Here is a 22,816-nt window from a genome sequence, read left to right on the forward strand (position 1 = left end):
AGTGCAAAGTGCAACTCTCATTTACAGGTCTGCATAATTATTTAAAACTTTCATTCAGTAGCGAATCCAGTATTTGTCAAAATAAATTATAGCTCAGAAAAACCCTATTGGTTTTAAATTTCTAAAGAATATAATTTTACCAATGGATTTGCCTCTAAGGTGCTTAGAAATGTAAATACATTCCAAAATGTGCTGCAGTAATTTATTTTGACGTACTCTAGATCCGTCTCTGCTTTCAGCTTGCTTGTATATACATCATTACTAGTAAGGATTTTTGTGGGATAATGGTGTAAAATCCCAACAAAGTTTGTGATATATGTATAAAAATTAGTCGAAAAACTGCTTAAAGGACTTTTAGCTGACATTTTTGGGCTTTTCTATAAAATACAGACACTACAAGGTACAAAAGTCGTTTCCAGAACGTAGAACACCCCTTATTTTTTTAAGGATATGCTCCCCTTGCAGACGACCAGTCTTATGTGGCAGAGTCTAAGACAGATTTAGATGACTCTTGTTCACTGAATGTTCGGTATTCTCCCTGTGTAAATATTGCTCGCTCCAACGTTAAACTTCCGTGAACATGTCAGAGAGTAGTGTTCACGAACTTAATTATCTCTAAGTTTATACCAGTAGAAGACGTTAAATAGGATGTATGCAAGAGGATACGCAAATTTTGTTACTTTATCAATGTTTGATACTATTTTTATGTCTTCTTCTTTCTTTTCAACCTTGCTTTCCGTGTTTAATGTGCAACTGCTGCTGCTTGCATGCCGACTCTTGTAATTACCATTTGAATAGCGTGCAATCTGACTTTCGGTCATTTCGATACTGTTCTTTGATGATGATCGTCGACTGATAAGTTGACCATGCTTTTTGCAGAATGATTCTTTTTCCTGAAAAATAAAAATTACACTTTATCGTGTTCACCGTACGTAATATAGCTAAACACTTCAGAAAAAGAAATTTTTCCCCTGGATAATGGCGTTTATTTTTAATTGAATGAAAATTAATTTGTTGGGATTAAAATCAAATCTTTGATTTGATTTCCATCAATATAAACATTACAAATTGCTTAAGAAACCTACCCTATCTTCCGCGGTTTTCTTGTCAAACATGTTGAGTTTTCGTTGAATTGCAGTCTTCAAGACGTTATAGTTCAGTACGATAATGTATTCGAGCAATGTAACAAGAACAAAACCAAAAGATGTAAGAAAATATACATCTACAGCTTTCACGTAACTCACAGGAGGCATGTTTGAATTTGTTGATGACCAGATGGTAGCAATAGTTAATAAAGTGGTCAAACTAAGAGCAACACGTGCTGGAGTTGCTCGTGCATCCACCCAAAATGATAATCCAGCTAACACGACCAGGAATATGCAAGGGATATACACTTGTATTAAGTAGTAACCAATTCGTCTTTCAAAGACAAAGACTGCTTTTAGAATGGAATATTCTCCTGGAGTAACAAAAAAATCATTTCTTATAAGAGTTTTGGTAAAAAATGAGTTGTTTGCCTTGGTTGGACTGTATGGTGTTTTTTAAACCTTAAAATACTAGATACCAACTAAGATTTTTGTTAAAATTTAGATTTCGTAAATTTAATCGAAAAGTGATTGTAAGCGTAAATTAACGGCTGTTTTTGGTGTTATAAGCTAGGCGCTTATAAAAATCTTCATATTGAAGTTGCTAAGATTAACAATATTTCGGTTCCTTAACAATGAATGTGTTTTATACGTCAAGATTGAACTTTACATTCACATACATTACCTGCCGCGTAGGTTAAGTTATAGCTCTTTTTATAGAAATTGGTGACATCGAACTGACTTAAAGTTGTATCCATTATACCAACGGAGTTATTTTCATTCCACATATATGTTATTAAATCGGTCGTGTAAGCATCTGAATAACAATAAAAAAATAACATTATATAAATGGAAAAAATAAATAAAAAAAAAGAAAAGTTATAGGAACTTACAACTTAGCAAGTCAATGAAACACGTCTGCTTGTCTCTTGGATACTTGAGTAAGTTCATAGGGCACATAGCCTTTACTGTGACTCTTATAAAGAAAATAGAAATGAAGAAATGTTTTTGATAAGATTTTGTAATATGAATTGACATTCATTAAAAGAAATCTTTCTGATGGCTCCATTTATTAAGATGATCGCTTGCATTAATCAAAGTCCTCAACACATGTTATACAATAACAAAAACATCTACGTTTACTATAAAGTTCTGTACATAGTTTTGTACCTAGTGGACCAGAACACGTCACCATTAGGAGATATATCAATTTTGTGGTTATTTGTGAGGACTTCATGTAAGTATGAAGTAACAGCATTTTCTATCATGGTATCAGGAACCCAAATAATCTCCGCTGGATGTTTCTTTCCCAAAGTCATTGTTAATTTGCAATCCAAAGAATTACTAAGACGTTCGTCTCGCCACTTTGTTCGAAGAAAAAAATCCACAGTGTAAGTCTGCAAAAAATAGTAGTTACTTGGAAATTTGAAGCTGGATTATTTTGTTGTTACAAATGTTCCATGATAACATTATGCTTGAGAAAAGTCATTAATTCTTTCGGAGAAAGACAACTTGGCAGCATTGTTTTGAATGTTTATTCATTTGAGCTATTCGATTCGATAAAGAGTTTTTACAATGTAGCTGATTTATTCAATCGAAACAATTTGCCTATTCCCGTAATCTTAATTCTATTCCAACGTGATAGAAAAAATCGCATTATTCTGACATAGCTAGAAATGTAAATATCAAATTTATTCATTGACTTTAGGCCAATGACGGATAAGTTTATTCATAGACTGACCAAAAATTTTCACAGTTTAATATCATCCAGAAAACAAAGGAAACTAAAAACAGTTAATGTATTTCAAATCTTTGCATTACAACTCAACGGCAAAGTTGTCGTTACTAACAAAATGTTTTATTTTGTGGATTTGTTATGTTGTCAATTTCTTTGTTTTCACAATGCATTCGTGAAAATAGAGCGATTTAGTCATTTACAAATGAACACATCTAGTTAAAAAGACACATGTTCTTAAATTAAAATTACTTGTTTTACAACAAAATCAAATGATACATTCAAATTAATAAATTCCACTAGCTTTCCTCATTCCTCGGTCGTCGACTTTTGGATGCATTTCATTTTAAAATTTTTTACTGTAGCTCATTATAAGGTAAAGCCAACAAAACTTTGGACCAAAAAATGCCAAAAAAAACATCAAAGGCAAAAGTAGCTAGTTTCAAATAAATTATGAAAAAATGTCAGAAATATTTTTATAATTGATTTTTCTATCACGTCAAGTCATGCATGGTATTCCCTTGTAGTTTAAGAATGACACGAATGTGGTTACATGGAACTTTGATATTCTTAACGTAAGCTATAAGAAAACGAAAAAAATAAAATAACGCTATAACTAACCATATCAACTTCCGACATGTCTCGAAACACAAGCACTGTGATTGCCAGCTTCACTGCCAATGGTTTACCTAAAGTACATTTAAATTATGAATTACAACAATTGAGTCTTACAATTAAACGATATGTTTGCCATATGCTCAGCATTAAGGAATGCACTCACTCATCTTTTGAAAAAATTATTGCTACGTTGTTTTGTCAAATTTCATATTTTGTCTGATGTACAATTACTATTAGCTATATGCGAGCTGACTTTTTTTTTATTTAGAGAAGAAACACCATTAGCTGGGAAATTCTACAGTTTGATTTGATTCTTTTCTGATCAACTGATGTTGGCAAAGATTTTTTCGTAATCCTTGAATAAAGCTTACCAAAACTTGGTATCTTATGAACATTATATTTTGAATTCTTCATGATGTTGCGCATGACAGTTGATACCTCGCTGGACGACGCGCAATACTTCCTAAAATAAATGAAAAAGATATGTATGATCAAGTTCACATTCCTGGAAATCTGTCATAATTGCCTTATCGAACATTTCTAGACATTTTGACGCACTTTTCGTATGAAAAAATTGTATCATCTGAGCAATTGAGTCATTCTTTTTAAAATGGATAACTTCCTGAATTTTTTTTTGCGTCTGGTAAATAAAACTATTCATTTAACAGTCGTTTTCAAATTGCTATAAGTTGTGATGTCTAAGGGTTTGAATGTGTTGTAAGGGAAGTTTGAATCACTATTTAGTTAAAACATAGCTTTTCTAGTCTCGCTTTTAAAATTAACGAATCATGATTACGTAATTCCAGAAATATACTTCATTAAATTAAAGGCATTTTGTTTCTTATGCATGAGAATCTTATAAATTGATAAATGGGTTGATTATGAAATTATGATTAACATGTTTGTGGATGAAGATCGTCCAAGTTAGTAGAGTCTTGAGAAGGACTGCAATTGTTGATGTAGACTGACGTTTTGACAACCTTAGCGGTAGTCATCTTCAGAGTCAAGTGAAGGCAAAGATTATCACAAAACAATATTTCAAACAACTGATGGATATATAATAACAGTAAAACAGTGCACAAAAAAAACAAAGAAAAGTGTTGTTTTATGGCATTCGAAGCAGGAAATATGCTTTCCGTTTTTGAAAACCGAGAAGTTTGTGAGTCTCGACAACAAAAGCTACGCACATGATTAATGATGAGCTATCAGGCTATATCAGCTACCTATATGCGTGGCGACCAGTATCGTATATTCAGCCCACAAGTTTTGGTGCTGCTATGTAAATTTCAGATCATTGTTATTATATTCATTTTTATAGAAATCTATTGTTTTAGCAATGGATGAACACAGAAGACTTAATTTACCAACTCACCTAATAGCCAACCCACCTAATTGGTTAACGTGGCTATGCCCGTTGTGCCCAACCTGTGAGTTTGATTGTGCTATATAAACATCCATTACTGCTAAAAACAAAAGATTTCTAAAGAAATAAAAAATGCTGATGATCTGAAATTAACACACAGTAAGACAATAATTGCAGTTTTATGTAACTAAGACCATCAAATCAGTAAGGGATGATTGATGATTAAATTTTAAAAACCAATAAATTGACATTCTTGCATTTTTTTGAGTAGTACAACTTATTCATGTTTGCTATACTAATTCCGAGCAACTATTGCGTAGAATCATGTAGAATCATTGTCTGTTTTTTGACAAATACGTTAAAATGGGTGGTGGCGCCTTTGTTGGTCATTTCACGCACAGAATCTAGAAGCATGATTTTACAATCTGCTGCACGCAGCTCTTGTTTTTGGTGAACTAATTTTACGGCTAAAGATAAGTTATCTTCAAAATTTATTGATTTCCTACGATAAAAAGCGAAATTCAAGTAATACATGTGAAAAACAAAGGGTTGTATATGCACTAACCAATTATCATCACATATATGGCCCGCACATCAAGTGCGTCAAGACTCGAGAGAAAGAAAAGCAGACAATTAGTACGACACATTCGCCGATAATATTTCATTTTACAAAGAAAGTTGTGCGATCATTTTGGGGAAAATTTTGTACGTTGGATGCAGCGATTATGACTCTATTGCCATGCTCAACCATTCATCAATTCTCGCATCAAAACTTACATTTCTGAATTTTCATCATTTTTTTCACTTGCGTTTTCAGTCTGTTCAGCGTCATTGGCATGTCCAGTTTCATTTATGGCGACTGTGTTGTGAGATGCAGAAGTCGCAAGGGCTGAAGCCTTGCAAGCAACTAATATCGCCATTATTACATTCACTATCATCAACGATCTCATTCTGATGCACTCTGCAATTGAAGAAAACTATGGTATAGAAACAGATTTATTTACGTCATCAGAATATTTCAACGATGTGGAAATGATAAAAAAAGTTTCTCACACTTGAGGCTGTCAGCTGCTATCAGTCAGCAACATCTTTGTAGGTATTAGTCAACCTGTCAGACATCATGCAGCGTAATAGCTAATACTTTTTCCAAGGCGTTATTTTGACTTGTTCATGCCGATTTTTAATCACCAAATTGTTGTTGAGCACTCAAAACTATATACGTTATAAAGGCGAAACCTCATATAAGTAAAAACATCACTGTAAAAAAACAACAGTGAAAAACGATCCAAATCATCGCAGCAATGCTGTTAACTATGTAGTTATGATGATGTCGTTGTTTTGGGTTGAACAAAACATTTTACATGAATTTTTTTGGTGTCACGCGTTCAGTTGTCAGTAAGAGTCGGAATACAATTAGTGAATCGTCCACTTTTTTTTACTTTTAGAGCTGTTTTGTACAGCGTACAAATGATCATTTAATACAAAAAAATCACCACATATAGCCATAGTATATATGAACTTATAGTATTACAGAAAAAAGGGGAGATGGCTGAGATTTGTTACGACATAATTATCTACCAAATATGAATGATTTTTCCGATGGAGTCAATCCGACAATGGCGATGAGCATTAGCTACCAAAATTGTCTCTTTAGACATACCAAATCATATGGCGCATTGTGTGAGAAACTAAACATAAACTCTGCCTACAGGTATATAGCTACTTATCCAGATATATTGTCCAAATATATCAGAATGACTTATAGTGTTTGGTAGTGGTAGTAATTTACAGTCACAGAAAAGATAGAGATCGTTATCCCTAAACGAGGTTATAGTTAGCACTGATTAGTCCAGTTTGAATTTATCTTTATCACATTTGTCTTTATCGAAGCACGTGCATCCAAGAATACTTGAAAAAGAAATTTCATAATTTTGTTTTCTGCTTTGCTGTCGTTTAATGGGCCAAGCATGAGTTATAATCCAACACTGATTCAGAAACACAGTTTCAGGCTTCAGTTTTATAAAGAACAGGCAACATGGTGCATGTGGAATCTATTATTTTTAATAACACATGCAATTAAGCGTTCATCACGACGCAACCATCACGTACTTAACATAAGATATAAAATGTTGAAATGAACTAACATAATTTATTTAGTATGAGTTATAACACTCTTGTAGCTGCATTCAATAATTTCTCTTCTTTTACTGCACATACTGTATATATGCTTAATTTTTCTGTTTTTCAGTGAAGCATTTTTTTCCAGAGTCGTTCCTACTATTGACGTTGATATTAATCCCACTGTTTCATAATCCCGCTACTCCATTATCTTCTTCACACATAAATGGTGTGAAATGTGAATGCTCTTAAGCTATTACCTTTACATAAAAGTGTACAAAAATTTTCCGTTACAGATCAATCGTCATGCATAGTTGCCAAAATTAACTTTCAGATCAATTTTTGCCTATTTTTTATGCCTATCTTTGCCGCCACTGAGCTTATCATCAAAAGAACTTTGACATACTTATGTACCTCACCTTTCAGAGATATACTCTTCTCTGGATTCTGTTTCCTCAGACGTCTGCTTTCAAAAACATGCAAAAAGGAATTGAAAAGCAGCTTTGTAACATACTTCTTTTTGCATGTTTTCAAAACAGGAAAATACATTTTTGTCATTGTTTTTTATCAACAGGACTAAAAAAGTGATAACAGTCTACAAACAAAGTGCTTCCGCTGTATAGCATTTGTCTTTATCGAATGTTTCATCGAATATAAATATGTTTTAATGCCTAAACTCTGAAATGAATGCATAATAATTGAAGCCAGTTCTAAATTTTTTTCGTAAACACAAAGAAAAAGTGGAAACAATTGAAAAATCCAAATTCCTTAGCGCATTTACACACGTCAGTCAAACATATTGACCTTGTGTGTCTGTGTTGCGTGAGTTGAAACAAAACAAGTTGTGTGTGTTTGAACTTTGAACGAACGCTTAAATTGTAAACATAAATCTGTTCAAAAGGAAATTACTTAATTACTAATCTCGTTGACAAATACTTACGAATAATAGTTACACTAATAATAGTAGATTAATTTTATGCTTTGATTCTAAAGTTAGTTCTAATAAATTTATAACAAGAGGGAGACAGATTAGTGAGAGATAGCAGAAAAGGATTTCATTTGACAAGCAATGTGCCCTCCCTTTGATGCACAGTGAGAAAAAACGCCATTAGGTAAGAAAAGAAAATTAGAACAAGCGAAGCTTGGTCATTTATCAGATGACGATTTCATTACAAAAGTTGGCAAAAGAAAATTATATGCGTATGATAAGTAAAGAAATTTGGAAAACTGTAAAATGAAAAGATAATTTCATGAAAAATAACCACAAATACATTCCACTAATTTTTCAAGTTCTTTCTGTCAAACCACAACATTATATTTATTCAATTATTTGTTGTATTTGATCCAGATCTACGGCATATTGTAGAGCATATTTTTTCTTTCTAAATTCACGTGATTATTAATTGAGGAAAGCGCTGAAATATTTATCTACTTTGCTGCTTTATAAAGCATTTTAGGTTAAGGAATTTTTTAAAAAGGTCATAATATTTCGCTGGTGTTTTTTTTTGGTGCAAATGTTGCTACAGATTGATATTTCATATTGTAGTAATCAACAGTTCGATTTCTTTGTTTATATTCCCTTATGAAATGAGGTAAACTGATACTTTATGAAACTGATCCTAGCATAATGAATCAATGCTACTTAAAACTATACGTTTGATTTTGGCAATCAAAATTTCACTAAATTTAGCAAGAAAAGGATGTCTATAAAAATGAGATGGATGCACAATTAGCGAGAGTTTATTTATCATCATTGGGACCTTTTAATGGTGTTTGAAAAAGCAGTCTAGATTTAGTCTAGATTTAGTCTAGATTTTGAATGATAAAACAATTGCCGACTGAAGCAAAAGCAAACTTTACGTTTTTTATATTATTGAATTCTCAAATCATCATGACTTTAAACACCGGTTTGAAACTTCAAGATGATCAAATTTTCTGCGATGTTTGACAGTTTACGTGAGAGGCACGCATTAATGCAAAGACTATTTTAAAATCAAAGTACAAAAAAGCAAATTAAAAGTCGGTTAATATTTAAAAATGAGTTCATGTTTAAGAATTTTAAATTTGATTCACATACATACACATCCTTCATTCTTACCAATTCATCGAAAATTTCTTGTTCGTGGAAAGCACGTCATTGCTAGATAATAAACAGCACATTCGCAATGGCGATGAAATCTATAATTTCAACAATGAAACAAAAGTTCTGCTGACTTTATTTGTTGAGGTAGCTAATTCCCTTTGTTAGTTTATAATAGACATTCTGTATTTACGTTTCTATTTTAGATTATTTTCCATTTTAACATTCCCTTCGTAAATTGATCTATTCGCGAGCAGTTTGTTTTTTAAGATCGTTATATGATGAAAAACAGCTGATGGAGAAAAATTAATTTCAAATTAATCTTTTACTCAGTGTGTCAGTGGCTGAAAGCATTTCTGTAGCGGAATCAGCTGTTTGAAATTCATTAAGAAATAAATGTCGAGATAGAATCATCCAAGTCTAATGCTATCTTCATCACGTATGCACATTTATAACTTACATTATTTTTTAATTACTTTATACGTTATAGCGTAATCAATACAAATAATTTGACACTCTTTGTTTTGAACGAAAGAAACATGCCACAAAAATTCTCCTTGCAACGGCGTAAAACGTCGACAGTGCTTCATTCGTTTATTACATGAAGTTTTGACTGAGACCAATTTCTATCCAAACAAATTTATTTGTAACTTTTCCATGTTAATTAAAGTTGACTAAGTTGTTGTTGCTATATATATAGCGCACATGTCTGCATGCAAAGCCCAATTGCCTGCAAACATGTTAACTTCTCATTCCATCACGAAATTAGTTTAAACATGCTTAGATTAAAAACAAACATATGATGAAAACCTATTTTTTACGTTTCAAACATGTTTTCCACACGCTAATTCCTGTTTCGTGTGTTTAGAATTTGTTTAATTAGCAAATATGTATTTCTGCTGTCCATGCGTAAGATTGTAAGAAGTTACCTCAGTTAAAAACAGATCTTGAAATTCTCACAATTGTACATTATTGTAAACAGTTATCGAGTCTTGATTATTTCAGTTTAGCTCACGGCAGAGCATTATGAAGGCTGTATGCTATTTGAATACACATTGCCTTTGCTTGTTGAAATTTTTAACGATCTAGCTTGTTCCAACACAATAAAAAATTGTCATTAGAAATACCAATTAGTGTTTAATTGATTCACCATAAGTTAACTTTTGAATGTAATAGAAGATATTGATAAACGATTATTTTCTTGCAACCCTTTCCGAGTTTTATGAATGGATTCATGTTTTTGTTAATAAGGTCTTGCAGCTAGTCTTTTTTAAGCTGTGTTTTCTCAAAGTCATCTTAGTAAAAATTTATATTTATGCTATGTAAAATTTGTATATATGCTATGGGTGCATTATTAAAGTCTATACATGCACTCGTGTGTCTGCGTTCATTTTGAAAACAAATCTGGCTTGTCGACTAGTAACAAAAAACATAATTTTATCAACAGTCGTGCATAAATAAATGTGTTTCTTTTTCTTTAAATTGAGTAATAATAAAATAAAAACAGTAGCAATAACAAGTGAATAATTTCCTCACTCATCAGGAAAACACCCTATAGGTGGACAATTCAGTCATAATCATATAATCAATGAAGAAACGTCATGTTACGTAACTGTCTGGGATTTACATATATTAGGAAATTTCAACCGTTGCCGAATTTTAAAACACCATGCTTCATTTTGTTGTTACGCCACAAACCTGCTTGGATTTATCAACAGTTTTTTTTAAAAAAATGTGTTATAGTCACTTTAGGGCATTAAACAATTACTGACGTTAGAAATTACAGACTACGCAAAATTTTGGTATCTATATTAACGTGCATGCATTAAAAAATATGGGTTTGTTCGGACCAAAGTTCAGCCTAACAGCTACAAATGTAATATTTGAAAATTGAAGTGATTGGCTTGAATATATAGTCAGGATTGAGTTTAATAATGTCAATGCGATGCAGACAAATCAGTTATTCTATTTCGAACATCTTGTTTTAAAACGTCAAAAAGCGATCACCTGACCTTTGTTTCTGCCATAAAAATGATTTATGTTTGTCAAACGAAACATGTTTCTATTTATCCATATCTCATTAAGTGATTTGTCGATTGAATATTTCATAAAAAACTGCAATAACACAACAATCAACACAGAAGGGATGAAAACGCATACAATGCAGGAAAAAACTTTAATATCTCGCTCTCATTCACAATGCTTAGAGTTTAGATGAGTTTAACATAAAAAAATCAACATGATGATTTTCATAATGATTACTCAGGAATATTTAAAATTTTTTGGATACAATTACGCATCAGTCATCACAGATAAAGTCGGAATTCGTGTATTTTGATAAAACTATTTAACGGATTAGAAACGGAACTTGTGTTTTCCTGAATTTCTGGCGTACAATAACAAATTATTTGAGTGTACTCGAATTTTCTCTGAGGCAATTTGGAGATGTGAACGTTTCTTGGAGGAACTTTCGTCATGCATCATCGTTATAAATTTCACTAACAATAAGATAGCTACACGTTTGTAGACGTAGATCGTCCAGGTTAGTAGAATTCCGAAAACTGTTGGTGTTGATATTGATTGACGTTTCGACAACCTTAGCGGTAGTCATCTTCAGAGTCAAGACTACCAACCTGTACGATGTACATCAACAAACATGTAACGATACTCGAGGGTTCAAGCCATTTACTTTAACAAGATAGTGTTTGGCAAAATGGTTAAAGTATTGTGAACAAAATTTATTCTTCACTTGGCAGACATTAAAGCTCATCCTTCCCATCCATTATTTTCTTTATGAATTGTTCTTATATGAGCACAGACAGATTATGAGGAAACAGCTAAAAAATACGCTTTTTCAATTTTATCTAATAGTGTAGGAGCTGAGTTAGGAACAAATTTATTTATACAGGCAGAAAATTATATTACTTGAAACGCGAAATGGAAAAATCGTTGGAGGGCCTAGTTACTTTAAACGAGAGTTGAACAGCAACGAGTTACTTTAAACGAGAAAATCTTTAAAGATTAAACGTGTGTGCTAAATATTCATTCGGCCACCAGCGATAAATCGATAGAAAGATTTTGACTATAATTATATATGGTGTATTCTAACCATGATTCTAACTACCAAGAAAAATATTTGTAATCTGAAAATTTTTAGTCTTTTGTTTACGATCATTTAAGCAAAATATAACTTCCATGATCTTTGATTTGAGCAGCGAAAGCAATGTTGAAATAAAGTATCATCACTATCTGACCGACTGCCACTCGTTTTTCAGACTTAAATTAATTCAATAAATGTTGAAGAATTTATAGAAAAATAACTATCTGGAAATCCCATAAGACCTTCAATATACCTTGAAATGACAAAATTTCTTCTTCCAAAAAAAATATGCTCGTAGTCAGACTTAATGATGTTCAAACATATTATGTTCTTCTAGCGAACTTCTCTCTGCGTTTAAAGTAAACTCAAACCAGTCGAGGCAAATAAGGTTAGCTGACAGAATTTGCCCGCCAGAAAACTGGAATGTAACAAGATTTTAACAGCATTATAACACAAACACTGTTTATAACACTAATCATGAAAGAATTGACGACGGGACATCGGTAAATTCCATCCCACAGGCTTTATTACCAATCTATAATTAATAACGCTTGAATTACATACTACATATGACTGAAAAAATACCCTTCCTCCCCCATTGTCATTCATGTCTCATAAAAAACGATCAAATTTTCATTACTTTTATTACAACTACAGTAGCCCTTTAGTATAACGTCACAAACACTAAAACAATACAATATTATAATAGACAGAGTACATGCAAGACAGACATAGTTTTCCATGTTCTTCGATCGTCATACGTCAAACGTCATATGCTGTTTCTAAAAAAGATTTATTATATTATAATAGGCTTCAATCGATTTGACAAAGCCGGTGTTGTGGCCTCCTACGTATTTAATAATAGCTACATTCCAGAGTATTGGGTTTAAAAAGTAATTTTGGAAAGTGCTTGTTTTTCAAAGAGGTACAAATATCGCTTATAAAATGTGATTGCATATGTTGAGCTTTCACTATTTATTCTTCTAAAAATGGCAGGTTTTCACAAATTCATTTATTGATAAATTTGTGATAAAACACAAACGAATGAAACAGAAAAAATCTTATTAAAATGTCTTCATTCAGCCATGACATGCTCTATAACTCCTAAATTTGTTTATAAAAACACATAGATTCCCTTGAATCTAGATGAACCTAGTGTAGGCTTTCCTTTAAACGACTATTGTTTTTCTTCGAGAATATTTGTCAATAAATATGGACCAATATCTGACAAACTCTATAAACAAGCTTGGTTATAAGGTTAATATACGGCTAACATGCTAAAATCACGATATCAGCATGTGAATTGCTGCATCATAGTTCTCTGTCTCGCCTTATGGAGTGAACAGCAGTGACGCAGATTATTTATACGCATGATAAAAGCAAACAGTTTACCGTTTGACCCAGAAGTTATGGAATTTGCGTAACTAACAATAGATATTCTTGAATTCACGGAATATCGAATGGTTATTGAGATAATAATGTGGTTCGACTATGAACAACCAGTTGGCAGGTGCACTGAACTGAATATAACTGGAAAGCAACCTCCCGCCAAAATTGGAAGCCAGCAATTAAACTAGTCCCAATCTTTCCAAACACGGCCCAAATAAAGTTCATCTACAACAATAAGCAATAAGCTTGAAAGCAGGATTGGCTTCATGAAAGTACAGGAATGTTTACATAAAGGTACCCTTCCAGTTATATATATATTTCAATGGACAGGTGTTGTACGCACATCAGCTGGGATAGTTATAATGATGAAATTTTTGATATTGTTAACAGCCGAAACCCTCATTAGAGGCTTTTCAAAATAACCTATATATTAAAAATTGATCTGTTTAAAGCGGGTATGAATGCCTGATTATAATTCCACGTTATATGTTTTAGAGAATCTTGCAGAGACACTAGCTATTTTTTTGCAAGTGGCATATTGCATGGCACATTTGCATGGACGATCCTTCATTTAATGTGTATCTAAATTAAGAAGTATTGTATGGTTGTGTGAATTGAGAAACACATCAATTATGACTCGGATGTCGTAGCATTAGAAAGATTTTGTACTTCACAAACGTTTGTGGCGTATGAAGAGCGTCTGAACAATGTGACAGTCAGACAGTAAGTATAATAAACAGCAAAACAACCTCACTGTGTAACTGTTGCTACATATTTAATTTAATTACTGATGTACGGCTGAGGTTAGCCAGCTCAATAATCCAATAGAACAGAAAAGGTAATTCATCAATGATGATAATAAGCTTTGCGTTACACGGAACATTTCAATGCATGCAGTAGTTTATAACTCTCTGGTGTGGAGATGCAAATTTAAATGACTAAAGATCACGGATTTGAAAAAGGGAACACGGATCTACATCTAAGGATACTTCTTTGTGTTTTTAAATCACATTATCTATGAATCAATCATGTAGCTATATTCGTTATATGACCACAAAGGTTGGCGTTTCGATTAATTTTTCATAACCTAAAAAAATTTCTTATCATTTTTAATGTAGTAGAATATTTTTTAAAACGTCGAAAAAAGTACTATTACAGCCAAAAAACAATATGCCATTTTTGAAAGATTCATTTTTCGACTAAGTATGTGATATCGAAGTCCATAGAATAATGAGCTGCCCTTTTCGATTAAATTTGTTCTCGCATAAATTTAAAAAGATAATATATTTGGAAAACATTCAAACACAGACAAAATGTCTATAAGAAGTGTCACGTGTTCCATCTAATATTTCTATGTTTTGAAATCTTTTTGTAAATTTCTCATTTTATTGTTAGGTATCTACCTTCTAGCTGAAAAGTTTGGTACGTACATATGTTGGAAAGAAAGATTGATCATCCCAATATAAATGTTAAATATGGAGATTTGATAAATGTTTAAATCTACAGATGAGTTTGAAAATCTTAGATAAAAACATTGGTTTCAATGCCTTGGAGTGGTGATCAGCAGAGTAAACGAGAACTATTCAAGCAAACGTACAGATTATTAAAACGTGAAAAAAAAGATGCATCCACTGCAGCCTATTTCATCGTTTTAGATTTCTAGCTGGTAGCTAGAAACTATTTAAATCTTCCTATCTCGATAACTACAATTTGCGTCTAGTAAATCAAAAGTCAAAAACTATTTATGTACGATCAAAGTTGTGGTAATTGAGATGTATGATCAAAGTTGAATTTGCATGCACGTTCCACCGTAATTTGAACGAAATTAGACCAGTTAAGCATAGAATTATAAAGCGTATTAAATAAATATTTATTCTAACGATTATCCAGTTTTAAACCTTTCAATCTTTTAAGGAGATTATTCCATGAATTAAAAATTCGAAGAGATACTCAAATCGGATTCGACCTTTAGATACTAGGCATCAAAAATAGTTAAAATACCATGCACTTCTTAAAATATCTTCGACCACCAAAGTGTAAAATTGAATCACTCTGCAAATCAATTTCATTGACCACTTAGGGCAATTTACAACAGTTTGAAATGCGGCGAAAAATCATACACGAATGTTTATACGGGGATTTCTTTCAACACAATTCAACGCGTGGTGGCATTGGCCAAATAATTTCAACAGTCAAAATAATAAAAACTAAAAAAAAGTCAATCGTAAATAAGTACGGCAAAATGATGTATCAATTGGTTGGACGAGATTATCAAAAAACCTGAGCCATTTCTGTTGCTGTTTTTCATTTGTGTAACGTGTATTTTATTGTTAGTAATAGCAAGGAATTATAATTCCAAATATAAAAATGTTATAATTTCACACACCATTTTACACGTTAGACTGGCATGAAAAAGTATGTGCCTGCATGCTTATGAGATATAGTAAATATCATCTAATTAAATTATTTTCTTAAAAAGGCGCCAAAATAACCGTTAAACATTGCATTAAATATCAGGCTTCAAAAATCTTGGTTTGTCAAAACACAGCTCAATTCGAGATCACAATTGTTAGGAACTTTTACTATGCACAAGCAATCCTTACTTGTGCTAAATCTTTAGCGAAATCAATAGGATCTCAAGTTAAAAGATAACATTCTTACAACATTACACGAAAGTGTCGTTAGAGAAAAAAGAAGTTTTATTTGAATGTGCAAAAAGCACATAAAGTCATGAACCAACCACTCGCCTGTAAATTCTCGCTGTTAAGCTTCCTCAAATTTTATATGTTTTGATTTTTGTTTTCTTTCACCAGCCATGGCTTTCTATACAAGGAATAGGAAAAAAAACAACTAATTACAATGACGAAAAGTCACGGTTATTGGTCAAAACTTGTATTTGGATTGAAAATTCAAACATGGACACATACTACTTGCTATTAATAAATTATTACGACGCCACAATTCTTTTGGCTATCAAATTTCTTATAATATTCTCGTTATACGCAGATTAAGCAAAAGTACTTGAAAAAATGGCTTTCTTCTTTAAATAATATTTTATACTACGGGATAACCGTCAAATGACAAAGATTATTTTGGTAAAAAACGTTTTAAAAAGTATTAAGTGTGCATTTTACATACATATCCAGGAAAACTATAATCTATCCCCAATTCTTCAAGCTTAGCTCTCTTCCTTCCTTCTTTTGCAACCAGTTTACCAATTCGTTTCGCGTTTTGTTTAAGACTACGTGGCTGCAAAAGCCAATGCAAAATGAAGAAAAAAATTCCACTCAAGAAATATCTAAAGTAAAAGTAGTATTACCTTATTATGTATGTCAGTGTTAGTTGGTCCACTTAACTTGGAACGAAATCTTCTGTTACATCCAGCCCATAAACGTGGATGAATCTTTTCTTTTGAAACAACGTTACCTGTTTGGATGAGAAAATTTTTAATCAGTAAAACAACACATTAAGACGAAAGTGAAACATCAGTTCACACAGATACTATCAAATAATTTCAACGTTTTCACAACATAATTATGTTTGCATGAAGATATCAATGAAGCCAATAATAGCCCAAGCATAAAATTGATGCATTAGGGACAAAACCTGGGTAATTTTTAAACAGTTTCTTCAATTTTTATTTGAATTGCCTTGTGTTCGACTGCCTTTTATGTATATTACATAGCAGTGTTTAGATTTTTACTCAAGGAAAACCTGAGATTTACTACCACCTTTATTACAAAATGGTCGTAAATAAACGGTCATGAAGTCATGTTAGATGTAATTTGCTCCAGTAAAACCTGAGATTTACTACCACCTTTATTACAAAATGGTCGTAAATAAACGGTCATGACGTCATGTTAGGTGTAATTTGCTCCAGTAAAACCTGAGATTTACTACCACCTTTATCACAAAATGGTCGTAAATAAACGGTCATGACGTCATGTTAGGTGTAATTTGCTCCAGTAAAACCTGAGATTTACTACCAGCTTTATTACAAAATGGTCGTAAATAAACGGTCATGACGTCATGTTAGGTGTAATTTTTTCCAGTAAAACCTGAGATTTACTACCACCTTTATTACAAAATGGTCGTAAATAAACGGTCATGACGTCATGTTAGGTGTAATTTGCTCCAGTAAAACCTGAGATTTACTACCAGCTTTATTACAAAATGGTCGTAAATAAACGGTCATGACGTCATGTTAGGTGTAATTTGCTCCAGTAAAACCTGAGATTTACTACCAGCTTTATTACAAAATGGTCGTAAATAAACGGTCATGACGTCATGTTAGGTGTAATTTTTTCCAGTAAAACCTGAGATTTACTACCACCTTTATTACAAAATGGTCGTAAATAAACGGTCATGACGTCATGTTAGGTGTAATTCGCTCCAGTAAAACCTGAGATTTACTACCAGCTTTATTACAAAATGGTCGTAAATAAACGGTCATGACGTCACGTTAGGTGTAATTTGCTCCAGTAAAACCTGAGATTTACTACCAGCTTTATTACAAAATGGTCGTAAATAAACGGTCATGACGTCATGTTAGGTGTAATTTTTTCCAGTAAAACCTGAGATTTACTACCACCTTTATTACAAAATGGTCGTAAATAAACGGTCATGACGTCATGTTAGGTGTAATTTGCTCCAGTAAAACCTGAGATTTACTACCAGCTTTATTACAAAATGGTCGTAAATAAACGGTCATGACGTCATGTTAGGTGTAATAGCATAGGCCAAATAAAAAAATTAAGACTTGACTAAATTCAATGCATTTAAAATACAAAAAATCAGTCGTACATTTGAGCAGTCTACCAAACATCATGTAGTTGTTCATTGTTTCTGCAACAATCTTAGCAACTTCATCACAAGCAAACTCTACAAATGCATAACCTTTTGAGCCACCAGTCTGAAAAAAAAACATGAAATTTTAATAACGAATAAATTAGTTTGATACGTAAAATAAAAGACCAATTAAGAAAAGCAATTGTTTGTTCAGGGGCAAAATTTTCTGAAGGGTGCAGGGGGGTTCACACCCCCAAAATTCTCTAGCACCTTTGCAAGAAAAATTCTAAACTGGTGTTATGTACGGTAGATGATTAATATAACAGTATTAGAAGCTATGAAATTGTACGTAAACGAAGAACTTTTCATTTCAAAGGCAATTACATATTTCAAATTAGTACAATTGTGCATCTCCCTTGGAAAATCTGCACCCATCCTGTCAAATTAGCATTGATATGCCACTGAATTTTTAATGGCTTTATGTGACATAAATAAGCAGACATATACTTATAAATAATCATGTGAGAGCATTGTTACTAATTTATCAAATATAACCAAAGACTCGAAAATTTCCAAAGTGCCAATCTTCTTAACCACTGAAAGGATAACTAAACAAGTTGATTGGACGTCAAAATAATTTCACTTTTCAATTCAAACAAAAAAGTTTCTTTTGAAACAATATTCGCACTAGGCTGGGGCAGTTCTTGAAAAAGTTTTCAAGAGCTGCCGTAAAAATCAGCTTTGGTAGTCAGGGTCAGCATGTTTATTAAATTTATTTCCTCTACATCTCAGTATGTATTCTTCTGAAGGCATTGCTATTAAAAAGTACATTTGATTGTTGGCTGTGATGGAGAACACTTATTGGTTCCATCATTTTCCTCAACAGTCTGGTTTTACTGTAATCTCAAGGTGCAAATTACGGATAAAAAATGCATCACAAATTCAGTTTTGAAACTTTCCTAGCCCCCCCCCCCTTAACCCAAAAAAATCATAGCTTGTTTCATACAAGACTGAAATTTAACTTAAAGAAAACATATCAAGAAGTAAAATGCATATTGTCGTCGACAAATGTTCATGCAACCCTCAAAAATTAGGAGACGTTTAAAATTTTCATGATTCAAACATAATAAATGCTTGGCATTTGCAATGTGCAGTAGCAACAATTCATATCATCTGTTTGTACTTGTACGTATGTTTATTTACAAACATCTGCAATTCAGTACAGTAACTACTTGTCTTTTTGTGGTTTAATGAGCCATTGTCATCAAATTGGTTATTACTAAATAATGGCATACACCACAGCATTTTCTCTACATACGGAACTACCATGTGTTTGAAAATCTTAGGAGAATAAAAAGACACACAAGCAACTAAATTACTTCCAAATTTGTCTAGTTAATATTTAACAAAACAAACATCATATATAAACTTACTTTTTTACTTCTTGACAATCTAAGTCTGTTGACTGTGCCAAATTGTGAAAAAAACCCTCTCATTTCACGCTCATAAAAACCATGAGGAATATGACCAACATACACAATACCAGGAGTCAAGTCATCTTCTTCCTATAAAATATTATTAATATTTTATATATTATTATATTTTATATTATTGTATATAACATACACTATAAATCCATCCAATATTAGATTTCAGATTCTGGTCAAAATCTGGAACTTAGACAATTTTGATTTTACAATACCTTCTTCTTTTTTTTCCTCGATTTTTCTTCAAATTCTTTCTGTTTTTCAGCATTTAAAGACAAACTTTCCTCACTTATTTCGTTTTGTTCTTTCTCCGCCATCTTGCGCATGTGGTTTTCAGCTGAGCTTCAAGGACTGCAGGCTCAATATCGTGAAGGCTAGTTGTCATGACAATAATGTGGCGTCACCAAAAAATTCATTGACAGAGAGAAGAAGGTAATTGTGAAAATGGCTAAGTACGTTATAGCAGGAAAAACTGATTGCCCCTTTTACGCAAAGGCGGAAATGCTTGGTGATGAGTTGCAAAAAACTTTACGCAATTTCAAGTTGTGGAAAATCCCAGTTAGCCCGGAAAAATGGACGGAATGGTTAAAAAATACGTGTGAAAAACATGAGTGGGAGCACACAACTTCTCCATTAATTTGGCGCGAACTAGTCGATCGCGGTGGTAAAGGATTATACCTTGGAGGGTGTGATGAATTTATGGAAATGGCTGAATCTTATTACGGGATACGCTCAACAAAAATGAGTGAGGAGTTACTTGCAATTTCAAAAGAAAATCAATTGACAAAACAAATGCTTGACCAGGAGAAAATCGATGCAGAAAAAAACATAAATCCAATGCGAATAACCATTGTTTCAGCTGCTTCCCGAGCGCACTACATCCTCTTCAAGTCATTGCTAAATGGCGAGATATTTGGTTTTGAGCAAGACATATGTTTGACGTTATATGATTCCATTGATAACCAGGATATTTTGTCCGGTTTGACGATGGAGGTAATCGATTGTGCATCGCCTTTACTAAGGACTGTTAATCACACTTCCGACATCAATGATGCATTTCATAATACAGATTTAGTTTTAATTCTTGATGCAGAATGTTCTACTGAAGATGATGAGGTTTTGGTGCGCAGTGCAACTCCATATAAGCAATATGCTGAAATGATTGAAGCTCATGCCAAAACCAGTGTGAGAATCCTTGTCTGTGGTAAGACATCAAATCTTTTTGCAAGCGTCATGTTAACATTTTACCGAAAATTGAAAAGCAAAACATTCTTGCTCACTCAAGACTTCAAGAAAATCAAGCAAAGGCAGTCTTGGCTAGAAAATTGAAGGTTAATTCCTGTGGCATTTTAGATCTTGTAGTTTGGGGATGCCCGGGTAATGATGACACATTTGACATCAGTATGTCAAAAGTAAAAGGTTATGATGGCGCAATATGGTCACCACATATTGAAACATTCTCAAGATCAGTAATGGAGTTGCTTTATGATGAAAAGTGGATTGGTATTGAATTTTTCAATGAGATTAAGTTGCATAATGATGCACTTCAAGAAAGCCACAACCTTTTCCCAAGTCTTTCTAATGCTGCAGCAATAGTTGATTTTTTAAAAGATTGGTGGAAATGTTCCACCAAGCAAATCATATCACTTGGAATAGTCTCTGATGGTTCATATAATGTACCAGAAGGTGTTATATATTCCTTTCCTGTTCACTTTGATAATGGCTTCTGGAAAATTTCAAGTGGACTAGATATAAATGATGAAATCTCATTTCGAATAAAACAAATTGGAGAGAATTTGAAGACAAAGGCTGACATGGTCGTTCAAGCTTTATCAAAACCATCAAATGAAAACATGTAATAAACAATATATGCTGATTTTTTATAGAACTTATAAAAAATTTGGATTTTACCTCAACTACTTAGATGTGCACTAGCTTTTGATAATCTCATTGAAATATTAATTCAAAAGTTCTGTTCTGTCATCTGAGAAATGAAATGTTGATGTTCTTTATGACAATACGATTTGATTTATGACGCACGCGTTGCTTTTGGCAAAAATAGGTACGTGGAACGTACATATGCTCAATGAATCTCCAAACGCACAAAACAGCGCTTTTCATAATCTGACGTCCAGAGTGAAGTCGGTGATTTTTTAAAGCAAATCACAAGGGTAGTTTTAAGTATTTATTTTGCATGACTTGCGACGATGCAAAAACATGTTACCTTAGTGTATACTTAACTTAAACCAGGAACTTTTAAAGTATCTATCCTAATACAAAATAATCAACATGAGACCGAAGCTATGCATTTTTTATTCTCAGTTACGATTACTACAAAAATAAGATTATTATTATAAACAATTGATATACAAATATGGCTTAGCACGAAGCTAGGCAATTGTGAAAGGTTGTAATTAATAATAATGTTGATATATTTATACTAAGTGTAAAATACGTTTATTAAAGAATAATTTAATTGCCAATCTTTCATTTCCACATTATCGTCTCGACAAACCAAATAGATCAACATATGACATACTTGACAGCTGTGTTTTCAAAATGGTCGTCATTACAACATTTGTATCATTTGGTTGATGACCGAACAATTTTTAGCATTGCTAATAATATGAGGTAAATCTGTCCTACACTTTACCAGTTCACTAATTGCTTTGAAAGCTGGTAGCTTGTCTTCATCTCAGGAATTCATTCATTATTGTTGTCACTTTTCAGTGTTCAAAGTAAACTTGAAAACTCTGGAAGCGAGATTAAGACATGGTAGCTAACACTGAAAAAAGTTGCCCAATGCTTCTCGCACTGAAATCGATTTCCTAAACCAGGCTTGATCAGTTTTATAGAAGCTCAACTTTCCAAAAACTGAAATGGCACTTTTTTGCTGAGAAAATTTACCTTTCGTTCACAAATAAAGTGATCTGTCTCACTAGAGAAAAACTTTTATTGAGGTAATCACCTGGCTCTTTACAGCTTTCATAAGATGGTGGTTTGTAAAACACCGAACTTCTGTCCTTCCATGAATGATGACAACATTCACCCGA

At 32.7% G+C, this 22,816-nt stretch overlaps 3 protein-coding genes across 6 annotated transcripts; 1 reads left to right on the forward strand and 2 right to left on the reverse strand.

The window, feature by feature from the left end:
* Positions 1-142: 142 nt before the first annotated feature.
* LOC124439714 (gamma-aminobutyric acid receptor subunit beta-1-like) lies at positions 143-12,481 on the reverse strand. Of its 4 annotated transcripts, none has more exons than XM_046989993.1 (10): positions 12,353-12,481; positions 9,018-9,059; positions 5,579-5,762; positions 3,810-3,901; positions 3,442-3,509; positions 2,256-2,482; positions 1,979-2,061; positions 1,771-1,902; positions 1,086-1,459; positions 143-893 (listed from the first exon to the last, which is right to left on the reverse strand). In XM_046989993.1, the coding sequence occupies exons 3-10, from the start codon at positions 5,749-5,751 to the stop codon at positions 606-608; spliced, it is 1,437 nt and encodes a 478-aa protein (XP_046845949.1). In that variant the 5' UTR covers positions 5,752-5,762; positions 9,018-9,059; positions 12,353-12,481; the 3' UTR covers positions 143-605. The 4 variants fall into 4 exon arrangements, with proteins under 4 accessions (XP_046845949.1, XP_046845947.1, XP_046845948.1 ...); XM_046989991.1 differs by having other exon boundaries at positions 9,018-9,097; positions 12,353-12,371; XM_046989992.1 differs by lacking the exon at positions 9,018-9,059.
* Positions 12,482-12,607: 126 nt separating this feature from the next.
* Positions 12,608-20,109, reverse strand: LOC124439717 (MKI67 FHA domain-interacting nucleolar phosphoprotein-like). The gene is made up of 7 exons (XM_046989998.1): positions 19,979-20,109; positions 19,710-19,841; positions 18,292-18,400; positions 16,808-16,914; positions 16,627-16,737; positions 16,236-16,311; positions 12,608-12,881 (listed from the first exon to the last, which is right to left on the reverse strand). Exons 1-6 carry the CDS (start codon positions 20,087-20,089, stop codon positions 16,252-16,254), a joined length of 630 nt encoding a protein of 209 aa, XP_046845954.1. The 5' UTR covers positions 20,090-20,109; the 3' UTR covers positions 12,608-12,881; positions 16,236-16,251.
* Positions 20,110-20,182: 73 nt separating this feature from the next.
* On the forward strand, positions 20,183-22,246 carry LOC124439715 (putative malate dehydrogenase 1B). Its single transcript, XM_046989995.1, is given in 2 exon segments — positions 20,183-21,006; positions 21,009-22,246. Coding segments are annotated over 2 exon segments (1,413 nt in total). The 5' UTR covers positions 20,183-20,207; the 3' UTR covers positions 21,623-22,246.
* The last annotated feature ends 570 nt before the right edge of the window (positions 22,247-22,816 follow it).

Source organism: Xenia sp. Carnegie-2017, unplaced genomic scaffold (assembly GCF_021976095.1).
Source record: "Xenia sp. Carnegie-2017 unplaced genomic scaffold, XeniaSp_v1 HiC_scaffold_2, whole genome shotgun sequence".
NCBI lineage: Eukaryota > Metazoa > Cnidaria > Anthozoa > Malacalcyonacea > Xeniidae > Xenia > Xenia sp. Carnegie-2017.